We start from the raw sequence: 14,323 nt of genomic DNA, 5'->3' as shown, positions 1-14,323 counted from the left end.
AGAAGTCAGCTGTATTTGATTTTAATCGAAAATCTAAAGAGTTGCTGAATCTGTGGCAAGTACACATACCGAATTTCCTCAGTATAGTAATCTTTTGTGTAGAACAGATAAAAGTTTATTTTAAAATTATAATTTCACATTTTTACAACTCACAGGTATTAAGTCAGCTTGTGAATGGCCTTGATTCTTAAATTACTTCTTTTTATTTCATATGTGATGCTGGTAGAAACAATTAAGCTATTCTAAATTTCTGTATACATATACTAGATCTGTGATTATACTTTAATTTTTTTTTTTAATATCCAGAGGGTTATAGGAATATTCTAATATAGTAAAGATGTCAGAATCTGGAAGTGAAACAAAAAGTCCAGACGCCAAAAGTGTTGGAAGTAAGACATCAATAAATGTGAAGATTCCATCAGCTGCAAGTAAAAGAGGTGGCACCCCAACTAAGAGTCCTGGGCTGGATTTGCCAGATGAAATTGGAAGCAGAGCTTTAACCACCACCCCTGTTAGCTCAAAAGATTATCTTGCTCGATCAAATGTTAATCAGGGAACTAGCAAAAATCTACGCCAGCCCCAGAAATCAGAAAGAGAGTAAGATCGATTTACCATTAGCTTAGTGTATACAGTTTAATCTCCTTCTCTTGATCATTATAAAAACTTAAAGATGTCTAAAGATTTAAGATATAAAGATAAAAATACATGACTAAAAAGGAATTGGTAATCCATGGCATCCAAGATATTAATGTGTAAGATACCTATGTTCAACTATATCTGTTTCAATCCTGTTTCATTTCATAGTTTGAAAGGGTATTTCTAACAACGAAAATGTAACAAATCATAAAACTTTGATCTATTTTTATTAAAAATGATAGAAACTATATATAGTAAATACATGTAAAATAATATATGCTTGTAGATTTTCTCCTTTTATTGTTTGTGTTAAATATGTAGTTGTTTTCATAATTTTCTTCGTATTTCTCAAGATTAATCAGACAAGCTGCTGCTACCATCATTGAGAGACAGTGGATTGCATTTAGAGATAAACAGATGTTCCGATTGTTAAAGCATGCTGTATGTGCTGCTGTAAGTACAAAATTCAATATATCTCTAAATATAATGTCATGCAAATTAATGTGTTCAGAATGGATGATTGTATGCATTTCCTTCACAATGAAATCTTTACTCGATCATTTTCTTTTAATAGGAAAATTCTCTGTCAAAAGAGATATTAAGAAAAGTGTGTCCAAAAGAAGCCGAACTCCTTAATGACAAAGTCAATCAAGTCAGAGTTAGGTTTAGGTAAGTCATAAAAATCAGACTTAGTTTTAAGTAAATCAATCATTAAATCACACTAAATCAGATCACAATTAGATTCAGAAAAGTCATTAAGGATATAAATTTGTATTATATTGTTAATAATTTTTCCGACAGAATCTAGATTTATATTTCATTTTTTTTATCATATAATTTGATATGTTTATTTCATGGGCAGTATCCTCCACATGTATAAGATAAAATAATGTAATCAAGTATATATTTTAAGATCAGTTTATTTTCTCCTTCATTAGATTCGGTGGACAAGAGTTCCCTCCCATGATTTTCTTCAAGATATTTATCCACACAGAAGGCAAAGGTGTAAAGTACCTCAGTGGGAGACGAGTAATCAAACCAGCAACAGAGGTAAGTTACTTAAAGGATTGAACAATTTTTAATTAATTGTATAACCCCTAAAAAAAATTCTGCCCCTACATATAGTTTATTGTGTCCTTTTGCAAGGAGATGGAAATGTCAATATAGATGTTGTACTATTGTAGAGAGTATACTGCTTTGGTAGGAGTAACAATTTACAAAGACACAAAAATTTTACAGGCATCTGAAGATTCATTGAGAAACATGGGGAACAGGAAATTCTACGATCAGATGTTACAGGACGCCATGTATAACCAGCAGTACAAAATCACAGATGAAATAGACGTCACAACACTAAAGGATTACATGCAGGTATATCCAAAATCACCGACGAAATAGACTTCACTACACTAATGGATTACATGCAGGTATATACAAAATCACCGACGAAATAGACGTCACTACACTGAAGGATTACATGCAGGTATATACAAAATCACGGACGAAATAGACATCACAGCACTAAAGGATTACATGCAGGTATATACAAAATCACAGACGAAATAGACGTCACAACACTAAAGGATTACATGCAGGTATATACAAAATCACAGACGAAATAGACGTCACAACACTAAAGGATTACATACAGGTATATACAAAATCACGGACGAAATAGATGTCACTACAGTAAAGGATTACATGCAGGTATATACAAAATTACAGGTTACAACTTAACCACTTTCCTCAGCTAACTTTTACATATATAAATTTTGTAAATATCTTTCTACATGTAAATAAAATTTAAAGTGGATGGCACAGCTATTAATTAGCACTGTATTGTAGATATTCTTGCCATGCATTGATTTAATTTATTCACAATTTAATAAATTATTCTTAAATTACTTAAGTAGTGCAACATACGTTGTCTGCTTGAAAGGTGCTAAAATTATAAGCACCGTAAGATATCAACAATTAAATTATATGATCTGCACAAGATGAATCATAATTTTTTGTATGTACAGTAAAACTCGTTTAGTACGAACACGGATATAGCGAATTCACAGATATAGTGAAGTTTTTCTGGGTCCCCGGCAAAATTCTTAACAAATCTTTGTAAAATTTTACGGTTATAACAAACTCTGATATAAACAAATTTACGGATACAGTGAACTGATTTTGAGTCCCGTAGAGGTTAAATATAATAAAATTTACATCTTGTATAACGAACTTTCATAGATTATTAAAAAACTTGATAAAATTATCTGACTTTATTTCCTTTAAGTATTTGTATATAAATTCAATTCATAATAAAACCTTAGTTATCGAAGATATGTTTTGTAATCTTTGCTTCCCTAACATATTTGGTAGTAATTCTTGAAGGAAAACATCCATATTGCGAATTTGTTATACGGATATAATGAATTACGGATATAGTGAATTAAATTCACAGGTCCCCAGGACTTCACTATAACTGAGTTTTACTATACAGTGTGCTTTAACTTTTCCTTAGTTCAGTCAAAGAGACTAATTACTTTAATGATGAATATAATACATGATATTCTTTCTCCATTTTCAGTACCTGGCCAATATAGATGAGGCCCCTGCTACTTTGGGAGGGAAAGAAAATTACTGGAGAAAACTCACATTAGATGGTAAACAAACTCTCTAAAACTCTTGCTTCAATTGAAAATAAGAAACTGCAATATATTTGACAGCATATATTTTCCTCTTTAAGTCTTGTCTAGGATATTTTATGGTATATTTTCCTCTTTTTAGTATTGTCTAGGAGCACTGTCTTTTATGGTATATTTTCCTATTTTAAGTACAGTCAATTCTCGAATTATCGCCATCCGATTCATCGCCATTTTCGCAATACCGCCATGATTTCCCAAGAACGTTTTTCCTGCTATATAAAATTCTCTTTATAACGCCAAATTCGCATACCGCCATCCGCCACCCTGTTTTCACAACAAGCATCCATTTTAAGTGTCAATTATCTCGATATATGCATGTGGTCAGTGAAGCACGGCTAATTGGTTGACGCTATCCCTGTTGTAAAGCAGTAAACCAGTGCAACCATGCAATTAAGTAAACAATAATTTTAACATTGAACTGTTAGAATAATTTTATTTTCTGTTTAATAAAATCATTTAGTCATGGCTTCGCCACGAAAGCGGTCGTTGTGAAATAAGCCGATAACAATATTATTTTGATGATCTCTGCTTTTAAAAACAATGCAAAGTTTGCTTAAAAAATAATTATAAGTCAGAAATTGTGAACGTTTCATTAAAAATGATTTCATAAACAAATGAATTTATTCAAGAACTTATTTTACGTACTATAGGCAATATATCACGACAATTGACCCAGCATTTTTTTTTTCCAATATCGCAGATTTACATGCATACACATGTACTTGTCTTAATTTCATAACTGAATATTTTGTTTTAGCGAAATTGAACATATAAAAATTACTTGAAGTATTCTTAAATTTAGAAATATGTTTATATATGCATGTACATGTGAAAATAAGAATAGAAACTCTAAATGTTATTTCTAAGAACGATAATTCTACGTCTTATTTCTTAAAAGATGGAAAATTCAGTTCATCACCAAATTTGTTATACCGCCATGATTTCTAAATTACAAAAGGTGGCGGTTTATCGAGAATCAACTGTATTGCCTAGGAGCATTGTCTTTTATGGTATATTTTCCTCTTTAGGTATTATTTAGGAGGACCATCTTTTATGGTATATTTTCCTCTTTAAGTATTATTTAGGAGGACCATCTTTTATGGTATATTTTCCTCTTTAGGTATTATTCAGGAGGACCATCTTTTATGGTATATTTTCCTCTTTTAAGTATTGCCTAGGGGGACTGTCTTTTATGGTATATTTTCCTCTTTTAAGTATTGCCTAGGAGCACTGTCTTTTATGGTATATTTTCCTCTTTTAAGTATTGCCTAGGAGCACTGTCTTTTATGGTATATTTTCCTCTTTTAAGTATTATTTAGGAGGCCCATCTTTTATGGTATATTTTCCTCTTTTTAGTATTGTCTAGGAGGACTGTCTTTTATAGTATATTTTCCTCTTGAAGTATTATTTAGGAGGCCCATCTTTTATGGTATATTTTCCTCTTTAAGTATTATTTAAGAGGACTGTCTTTTATGGTATATTTTCCTCTTTTTAGTATTGTCTAGGAGGACTGTCTTTTATGGTATATTTTCCTCTTTTTAGTATTGTCTAGGAGGACTGTCTTTTATGGTATATTTTCCTCTTTTTAGTATTGTCTAGGAGGACTGTCTTTTATAGTATATTTTCCTCTTTTTAGTATTGTCTAGGAGGACTGTCTTTTATGGTATATTTTCCTCTTTTTAGTATTGTCTAGGAGGACTGTCTTTTATGGTATATTTTCCTCTTTTTAGTATTGTCTAGGAGGACTGTCTTTTATGGTATATTTTCCTCTTGAAGTATTATTTAGGAGGACTGTCTTTTATAGTATATTTTCCTCTTTTTAGTATTATCTAGGAGGACTGTCTTTTATATATTTTCCTCTTTTTAGTATTGTCTAGGAGGACTGTCTTTTATGGTATATTTTCCTCTTGAAGTATTATTTAGGTATATTTTTCCTCTTTTTAATATTGTCTAGGAGGACTGTCTTTTATAGTATATTTTCCTCTTTTTAGTATTTTTTAGGAGGACTGTCTTTTATGGTATATTTTCCTCTTTTTAGTATTTTCTAGGAGGACTGTCTTTTATGGTATATTTTCCTCTTGAAGTATTATTTAGGAGGACTGTCTTTTATAGTATATTTTCCTCTTTTTAGTATTGTCTAGGAGGACTGTCTTTTATGGTATATTTTCCTCTTGAAGTATTATTTAGGAGGACTGTCTTTTATGGTATATTTTCCTCTTTTTAATATTGTCTAGGAGGACTGTCTTTTATAGTATATTTTCCTCTTTTTAGTATTATTTAGGAGGACTGTCTTTTATGGTATATTTTCCTCTTTTTAGTATTATCTAGGAGGACTGTCTTTTATAGTATATTTTCCTCTTGAAGTATTATTTAGGAGGACTGTCTTTTATGGTATATTTTCCTCTTTTTAGTATTGTCTAGGAGGACTGTCTTTTATAGTATATTTTCCTCTTGAAGTATTATTTAGGAGGACTGTCTTTTATAGTATATTTTCCTCTTTTTAGTATTATCTAGGAGGACTGTCTTTTATGGTATATTTTCCTCTTTTTAGTATTGTCTAGGATGACTGTCTTTTATAGTATATTTTCCTCTTGAAGTATTATTTAGGAGGACTGTCTTTTATAGTATATTTTCCTCTTTTTAGTATTATCTAGGAGGACTGTCTTTTATAGTATATTTTCCTCTTTTTAGTATTATCTAGGAGGACTGTCTTTTATGGTATATTTTCCTCTTTTTAGTATTGTCTAGGAGGACTGTCTTTTATGGTATATTTTCCTCTTGAAGTATTATTTAGGAGGACTGTCTTTTATAGTATATTTTCCTCTTTTTAGTATTATCTAGGAGGACTGTCTTTTATGGTATATTTTCCTCTTTTTAGTTTTGTCTAGGAGGACTGTCTTTTATGGTATATTTTCCTCTTTAAGTATTATTTAGGAGGACTGTCTTTTGTGGTATATTTTCCTCTTTTTAGTATTGTCTAGGAGGACTGTCTTTTATGGTATATTTTCCTCTTGAAGTATTATTTAGGAGGACTGTCTTTTATGGTATATTTTCCTCTTTAAGTATTATTTAGGAGGACCATCTTTTATGGTATATTTTCCTCTTTAAGCTTTTAGGAGGACCATCTTTTATGGTATATTTTCCTCTTTTAAGTATTGTCTAGGAGAACCATCTTTTATGGTATATTTTCCTCTTTTTAGTATTGTCTAGGAGAACCATCTTTTATGGTATATTTTCCTCTTTTTAGTTTTGTCTAGGAGAACCATCTTTTATGGTATATTTTCCTCTTTTTAGTATTGTCTAGGAGGATCATCTTTTATGGTATATTTTCCTCTTTAAGTATTATTTAGGAGGACTGTCTTTTATGGTATATTTTCCTCTTTAAGTATTATTTAGGAGGACCATGTTTTATGGTATATTTTCCTCTTTAAGTATTATTTAGGAGGACCATCTTTTATGGTATATTTTCCTCTTTAAGTATTGTGTAGGAGGACTGTCTTTTATGATGTGATTGACTATTACAGTGTATATTTTATACAGTATTGTCAAGGAGGACCGTCTTTTATGATGTGATAGACTACCTGTACAATCAGAGAGTGACGCCCAGGTTAAGACAGGAAATCCCGCTGCTGGTACAGAGACCCGTGTCACAGGAGATCAAAGTCCAACATATCAGAGCCATATCCACGCTCAGGTGGGTAACGTCTTGTATTAATAAATCAGGGCCATATCCACGCTCAGGTGGGTAACGTCTTGTATTAATAAATCAGGGCCATATCCACGCTCAGGTGGGTAACGTCTTGTATCAATAAATCAGGGCCATATCCACGCTCAGGTGGGTAATGTCTTGTATAATTATAGATAATAAAATGCCTTCTATGTTTGTTTAATAATATATATAGGGATTGATATTGCAGAAATTGTACATATCTATACAGATGGTTTAAAATTAAAATGGATCTACTTAGTTTACTGTTATACTCGAACCCCATTATCTCAGACTCAACGGGAATGAGAAAAAAATAGAGATATCACAAAGGATTCTAGATATCAAGGGTAAAATACTCAAAGAAAAAGTGGATGGGACTTTCAAATAGCCCTGACATTTCCACGGTATTAGAGATCAGGTGGATATAAATATACTTTTCTGCGTATAATTTCCATTGATCTGTTAGGACCATATACGTAGTGATACATACTACCTTGATATGAAGTCAGTAAATATTTATCCATTGGTGACTGGTAGAAATTAACACACTTCTGAATAAAAAAAAAATTAATGTACTATAATACACTGTATATAAATTTATGGCCTTTAAACATTGTGAAATCATTGAAGTTGTTTAATTTAATTTTATACAGGTCAGAATCTATTCCTGTGGGAGCCCCTTTAACCACCCCCAAATCCAAAATGTCTGGGTACGTCAGTCACCCGGTCTCCAGTCGCCGCTCTAGGCAGGCCAAGGCACGCGCCTCTAAGCTGAGGAAGATGTATGGTCTCGATAGAGTAAGTATAAACTCTTCATTTCATTCTTAATTGAGCCAGCTGTTATTTTTATAACAAGACCTTTTAAGATTTGCAGTTAACTTACCATACATAATGATTGAGTGATTTGTTTCACCATTTTTAAAGGTTTTCAATAAAGTAATGCTTAAAAATAAAATGTCTAAAACACTTTCTTATAGAGCACATATGATTCTAGCTCGGTAAGACTTTGTCATTAGAATTATCAATTATGCTTAGATGTTATGTATCTTGTAGATATATATTTCATTATTACATATTTTGTCTGCATTATGCTTTTTATTTTAGACCCTTTTATATGTGATCATTTATTAGCTGTTAAAAGCCTCATTTCATTTTACAGCATGTATTTTAATTTTTCAGTATTTACTATTAAAAGTAGGATTTTTTGTATACTCAAAAAATTTGGATAATGAATTTATTTTGCATCTAGTTTGTTTTCTGTAGAGGAATGCACAAGTATTTCAAAAAAAGAAACAACTTATTTTTGTCATCCTGCTCTAGGCTTATATCATTTTTTTCCCCAAAATGTAAAAAAAAAAAAATTACAAATAAGATGTACATATTTAGGCAGAAAGTGCTGATTCATTGTCTTTTTAATGGTAGTAACACCCTTTTTTGAACTTAGAAGTTTGATTAAAATTGATACACATGTACTATACATATGTGTAAAGAAAAAATTTATTAGTGAAACTCTGCTAAAACAAGAGAAAAGAATTTCATAAAACTTTGTAAGGATAATTAATACTCTGTGAGTGCACATGCATGATCTTTAATACAGGAATATTCTGATTAATTAATCATTCGTTTATAAATAAAATCTAATGTTTAACATTGTTGCATTTAAATAGACTGGAATATTGTCAGGCCAGGTGCAAGTCAGGGGTATATGAGCTGAGCCTACTCCCTATCTTTTTCAGAATTAACCAAAAGATACAAAGATGGAATTCTTCTCAAAGGAATCTCATAGTCTTTATTTGTCAGTGTGTCTGTATACTCTTTTTTGAATCATCTTCATATAAAGTCACTTTATTTCATTAATTAATACATGTACCGTTTGTGTTCCATTAGGAAGGGAGCAAACTCCTGGATTCCAGAGAGCCCACGGCCGTGTCCGAGGAACCTGACGATTACTTTGATAAATACGGCATCACGGGAGAGGAGGGAGAGGATCCAGAGGAGTGGGAGAGAGAAGCTAGCAAGCTGTACGAGTGGACACAGGAACTGTCATTCAATGATGACCTCATAGCCACGCCCCGACTCCCCATACAAACGTGATTCATTCATTTCATTGGACAGGTCAAAGGGCAAAGGTTACACAGAAGTTATTGTAAGCCATGAAGCACTGTCAGAGCACTGAGGACTTTATGTAAACACTAATCGGTGATACACTCATGCTTTCAGTGATTGTGCATTTATTTGTTATTTGTTATCGGAAATCCTTATTGAAGTTTTGTATACACTAAGTTGTTTTTATATGTACATGTATTTATGAAAAGAATTTTCAGTAATGAACTTTTATTATAAAACTTGTTTTATACATATTAAAAACTTTCAAAAAGAATTATTGTATGTAGTAAGATTTCTTTACTAATTTACAAAAAGAAAGTTCACATCTACTCTCAGTACTCTGAATTTGACCTCCAGAGGAATGATAAACACAAAACCTTGACATTGTGAAGGTAGTGTCTGGCTTGATTCTGGTTGGATGCCCCAATTGCTATTTGTAATCCAAAGCAACGCTCAGAATTCACAGTCTTTAAAATTGCCTTTGACTGAAGGAGATTTGTAACTCTGGTTCGTTGACTGTCATTGTAACAAAACATGGTAATTAGTTTCTTAAAAGTTAATTTAAAAGGGTTGAATTAAAAAAAAAATCAAATTACCATTCCAAGACTGTAAGTATGCCTTAAATTGTTGGAAAATAAATAAAGATTTATTAGGACCGTCCGCGTAAAAATGTATCAAACGTTTTTATTGTAGAATCATACACCATTTTCAAATAGTATTCAGTTTTCATCGCTAAAATTAAAAGATAAAGGTTTATTGCTATATGCAAAAGTTTGCTTAAAAAGTAACGAAAGGATGGAGGAAAAATATAGATGCCTAAGTAAAGGTTTTAGGTTTTTGGCGCCAGAATGACGTGAATGGATGCAGCAATCTTGACAGAAGATTAAATAATGAAAACTTTCTCCAGCACGTTGACAAAATGATATAATTATGATACACCTCTAAAAGCCAGTCAAAGTTGAGTCCTGTCAGAGTTTTTTGACTAGATGAAGCCAGCGCTTCACTCTCTAGAGAATTAATAATAGTAATTATCCATAAATTTCTTACAAGATATTAAATTGTTTTTGGGCAAAATGAAAAAAATGCTAGAAATATAATGGCAGATCGATTAGGGTATATTCGGTGGACACCTCGGTACTGATCCGTTAAGGCTGTTGTAAGTCAGAGAATCGTAATTATATTAAGAGCAGCCCTCGACTCTTTCCTTCTTCAAGTTAATCAACGCTTTCGATGAAACATTGATATCTAAAGTCAGACAAATGGTCCTGCGTTTGTCACAGGGGGAAACTCAGATATTTGATTTCATTTGGAAACCTCGATAGTGCTGCAGTTTATCTGTGTATCCGTATATGATGAAGCCTATTTGTTAAATATCATATGTTTGGAAACTTATCTGTGGTAATTTTACTTGTATACCGAGCACTGTAACTTTCTATTAATGATAATTACAATTCTATACGGAATTGGATTTACGATTGAAAGAATATTTATAAGAATACCATTTATCAATGCAAATGGTTTTTCGAAGTAAATAGAAAACAGAAGTCATTAAAAGCCGGTTTTCCGGAGTTCCTATTTTATAATGAAGAGGAGGGAAATTCTTCGGTGTCTCATGGTTTTCCTACCTTTGTTAATCTACCTGTATTTCGCTGTCATGTTGGAGCTGATCTCCAATGTCCCAGAGCAGGGAAAGGGTGTCACTTCTCAAACAGACACGATACAGAAAACGTTTTTCGAGAAAACAAATATTTCATATTTACAACAGACTAAAGCACCTGATGCAGATTTTTACTGGAAACCTTCATTATCGGAGCGCAAAAAATATGGAAAATTTATGAGTGTATGCAAGGAATATCAGTCTAAGTGTTTGTATGAAAACATTGTATTTACCTGCGAAAATATTAAAAGTATTAAATTGCAGGAGAAGATTGGACATGGTGTAACAAAACAAGCATTTCTAGGATTATTTGAAGGAGCGGAAGTAGTGGTCAAAATGGTGACACGTCACCAAAAAGAGGCTAGGGAGTGTTTGGATGGTCTACCTAACCGGGATAGATCGGACAACTTAAAACGGTCAAAGTGTTTTGTATTTCCAACAATGAAGTTAATGAAAGAAATTCTGCTTCTTCATCAGCTTAATCACGAAGGATTTTTAAGACTTCATGGTTACTGTGTTCGCAGTGAAGAATCAGAGAGTACAGACTTGTCAGAACACGGTGTGGTGGCTGTGTTTGAGAGGGGAACCAGTTTATCAATTGAAAAATTAAAAGGTCTTTCGAAGGAGGATAAAATCCGTCAATCGATGCACCTTATTTCATTTTTTCAATATCTGGCTAATTCCCCCCTCGGATCTCTTAGAGTGAGGGACTTTAAAATGGACCACTTTCTAATGGTTAATTCCACAATTAAAATGATTGATTTAGATGATATAGATAATCTAGAGCCCTCTTGTGACGCCTACTCAATAGAAAGCAACACAAAAAGACGCTCGTGTGAGTACAATCTGACGTGTGAGATGGGGTTATGTAACGGGCATAATGCTAAACGAAACATGGAGAGGGCAAACGAATTATTCTTCAGGCATCTATTAACACCCGAGTTCTTTCCCAGAAAGTGTTTTAAAATGTTAGAAGACATCAATCAGCGTCTGAGAGAATTGTCAGTGAATTATCACGGTGTTCTGAGATCACTGAAGAAATTATTGGACTCGCTCGTTTATCTGCATTAACGCTTGTTTTCCAAAGCCGCTTTTATGGTGTAAAGTCCATTATTTATTCCATTTATTGACCCCTAGTCTTAAGTTTATCCTAATGCAAGCTTTTATAAGCTGTTACTTCTATAGTGTCTCTAAGTAAAAAAATACTCCTTTCACGATAGTGCAAAAGCAGATTCAGTTTAAGTGCGTGGTTTCCTCTTAGTTTTTTCTTGTTGTCTTGGAAACACAATTACGAGCATGGCATTATCCAAAACGTCTACATTATACGTAGAAAAAGTCAACGTTATTTATATTAAATCATTCTTGATTTTTGTTTTTTTTTAATAACGAAACTTCCTCTTGTTTATGTGATTACAGTGCTTCGAATAAACAATAATTTATATAATTCATTGAAAATATTTAGAAGCAAAGCAGGCTGCTATACAGTGTAATTATTTTTCAATACGATTATCTTGATATGCTGTTAAAATACATGTACACTCTATATGAATTAAATAATACACCAATCATATTACATGCATTGTGTATATGTACATCTTGTAGTTTTACTACATGTAATACATTGTTTGATAATTTGTTTAATGTTTATATATGATAACGACAATGCATCATTAATGAAATTAAATTTTTCTCGATGTTTTTTTTTTCCTATTTTATACCTTGCTCAAAATAGATGAAATGTTCTAAAGACAGATGATGCAAACAAAAAATAGATGTCTGGGTCACAGGGTCTCGTCACGACTTATTTGTCTTGATAAAAATTGACTACCCCCAATAAAAATATAAGGATGGTCAAACCTAATCAAAACAAATAAGTCGTTACGAGCTCCTATGAGCTATTTTGGTAATAAAAAGATCAAGAAATTAATATCAAGGTGTTGAAAACTCTCCACGATGTTAAAAATCCAAACATTTTGCAATATTTTTTTTATAAGTCGACACAACTTTATATTACTTTAATGAACATTATTCATGTTCTTATGAGACTTGAAGAAATAAAAATGTAAATCTGCTTTATTACTTTTTCTTATTTAAACAAAACTTAATTATATGTTACTTTTCATAATTGTTGTCTCCTTGCACTTTGTGTCTCAAATCATTTTGTGTCTGGGTTTTGTCGAGTTCCAAGGTACCTCGTGTAAGTGATGCAATCTTTTTCTTACAATGTCGTCATTTGGCGCCGATTTCAGAAGTTGTCCCGCCTCGTGGTGTATGGACTGCAGTCGTCTGCTTATATCGTGAATAGCCATTTGGTTCTTGTTTAGATGTCGTTGCTCTGAGACATTTTTCTCCAGTATATCTTTTATCGCTTGTTCCTCTTGTTTTAATACAGACAAGGTGTTACTGATCTGATGGTTTCTTTCTTCAAAAACGTGATGCAGATGTTGAACTTGTCCTGGTACTTCTGCAATTTGTGTAGGGGGAGTAGGAAAGAAATATATCATTCCTCCTTCATGTTCATTTCTGGGTTGCTTTGGTGGTCTTTGGATTTGATTGTTTATTGTGAAACGACCTGCTGCTGGTTCTGTCGTCTGTTTAATGGGCGGTTCCGGCTTGGTTTCCGGGGTAGGTGGTCCACAGACCCGAATGATAAAATCAGTCAGCGTTCTGTCGTCTGTTAGAGTGTATTTGTTGAGTACTCGCAGGTCTGTGCTCAGTATTTTGTCCGCTATCCATCCATCTAAGGACTCTTTTAGGATACGCAGAAACTTGGCCAGAGTTCGGATTCCACGGCGACGTAGGATGTCAATCAAAAGCGTGATTTGAGCGTCGGGGGAAACCTGAAAAATCGTTCAAAATAATTGGTCATCTCAAGATACTTATGCTAAATCTTGTTGCGTGCCGCTGAGCAGTTATTTATGAAATGACAAGATAAACCAAAATCACAGCACTTGTCCATTTCTATAGATTTATAAACAATGAATTTTTTTTTCAAACAGCACGCAATGCGACCAAAGCGACCATGCAAAAAAGAGTTAAAAAGCTTCAAATATAATTGAAATTAGTGAATTGAAACATAATTATAACATTTTCATACAACAGTCATGTTTTGTCAATTTTCTCTAAATCTCTGCCTTGACTGGTACCTTGGCCATTCTGTCCTTGGTACTGCTTGTTATAATGACCCTTCGTCTGAGTTCTTCAATGACGGTTGGCGTGAGAACGAGATGGCGACGCAGAAATCCCTCATGATTGTCCAGCACACCATGGATAATGCGGTTCTCCAGCGACATAACTCACACGCTGCAAAAAGCACTGTCACTTCCAACGGAATTTCTCGCTCCAGGTGAAAAAATATTGCATTCTCCTTTTTAGATTAATGATCAGAATTCCATAAACGAACAGTTCAAGCCAAAATCATCTGTTTTTCAAAATTATACAGCAAAATATGTGTTTACGTGAATGTAATGACTAGATTTTCTTTGGAAGGTAAATAGTGAAATTTGTAGTTGTAGAAAC

General features: G+C 32.8%; 3 protein-coding genes across 4 annotated transcripts; 2 read left to right on the top strand and 1 right to left on the bottom strand.

The window, feature by feature from the left end:
• Positions 1–294: 294 nt before the first annotated feature.
• On the top strand, positions 295–9,357 carry LOC134259771 (uncharacterized protein CXorf58-like). 2 transcript variants are annotated; one of them, XM_062742376.1, is made up of 10 exons: positions 295–597; positions 990–1,089; positions 1,211–1,305; positions 1,575–1,686; positions 1,876–2,007; positions 3,215–3,290; positions 6,873–7,026; positions 7,695–7,839; positions 8,019–8,039; positions 8,929–9,357. In XM_062742376.1, the coding sequence occupies exons 1-10, from the start codon at positions 338–340 to the stop codon at positions 9,133–9,135; spliced, it is 1,302 nt and encodes a 433-aa protein (XP_062598360.1). In that variant the 5' UTR covers positions 295–337; the 3' UTR covers positions 9,136–9,357. The 2 variants fall into 2 exon arrangements, with proteins under 2 accessions (XP_062598360.1, XP_062598361.1); XM_062742377.1 differs by lacking the exon at positions 8,019–8,039 and having other exon boundaries at positions 8,929–9,355.
• Positions 9,358–10,262: 905 nt separating this feature from the next.
• LOC134259770 (extracellular tyrosine-protein kinase PKDCC-like) lies at positions 10,263–12,375 on the top strand. Its single transcript, XM_062742375.1, has one exon. The coding sequence runs from the start codon at positions 10,730–10,732 to the stop codon at positions 11,873–11,875; it is 1,146 nt and encodes a 381-aa protein (XP_062598359.1). The 5' UTR covers positions 10,263–10,729; the 3' UTR covers positions 11,876–12,375.
• Positions 12,376–12,940: 565 nt separating this feature from the next.
• LOC134259769 (uncharacterized) lies at positions 12,941–14,158 on the bottom strand. The gene is made up of 2 exons (XM_062742374.1): positions 13,951–14,158; positions 12,941–13,644 (listed from the first exon to the last, which is right to left on the bottom strand). Exons 1-2 carry the CDS (start codon positions 14,095–14,097, stop codon positions 12,955–12,957), a joined length of 837 nt encoding a protein of 278 aa, XP_062598358.1. The 5' UTR covers positions 14,098–14,158; the 3' UTR covers positions 12,941–12,954.
• Positions 14,159–14,323: the final 165 nt, after the last annotated feature.

This window comes from Saccostrea cucullata, unplaced genomic scaffold, assembly GCF_032062105.1.
Source record: "Saccostrea cucullata isolate Sc308-1 unplaced genomic scaffold, CSIRO_AGI_Scuc_v1 ctg452, whole genome shotgun sequence".
NCBI lineage: Eukaryota > Metazoa > Mollusca > Bivalvia > Ostreida > Ostreidae > Saccostrea > Saccostrea cuccullata.
This window is presented reverse-complemented; position numbering and strand designations above follow the sequence as displayed.

Excerpts from the sequence above, each read along its gene's own strand:
- LOC134259771 (XM_062742376.1), top strand. The coding sequence starts at position 338 with ATGTCAGAATCTGGAAGTGAAACAAAAAGTCCAGACGCCAAAAGTGTT. Across the intron at positions 1,090-1,210 it reads AGCATGCTGTATGTGCTGCT|GAAAATTCTCTGTCAAAAGA; the intron begins GTAAGTACAAAA and ends TTCTTTTAATAG. Across the intron at positions 2,008-3,214 it reads CACTAAAGGATTACATGCAG|TACCTGGCCAATATAGATGA; the intron begins GTATATCCAAAA and ends CTCCATTTTCAG.
- LOC134259770 (XM_062742375.1), top strand. The coding sequence starts at position 10,730 with ATGAAGAGGAGGGAAATTCTTCGGTGTCTCATGGTTTTCCTACCTTTG.
- LOC134259769 (XM_062742374.1), bottom strand. The coding sequence starts at position 14,097 with ATGTCGCTGGAGAACCGCATTATCCATGGTGTGCTGGACAATCATGAG. Across the intron at positions 13,645-13,950 it reads CCAAGGACAGAATGGCCAAG|GTTTCCCCCGACGCTCAAAT; the intron begins GTACCAGTCAAG and ends ACGATTTTTCAG.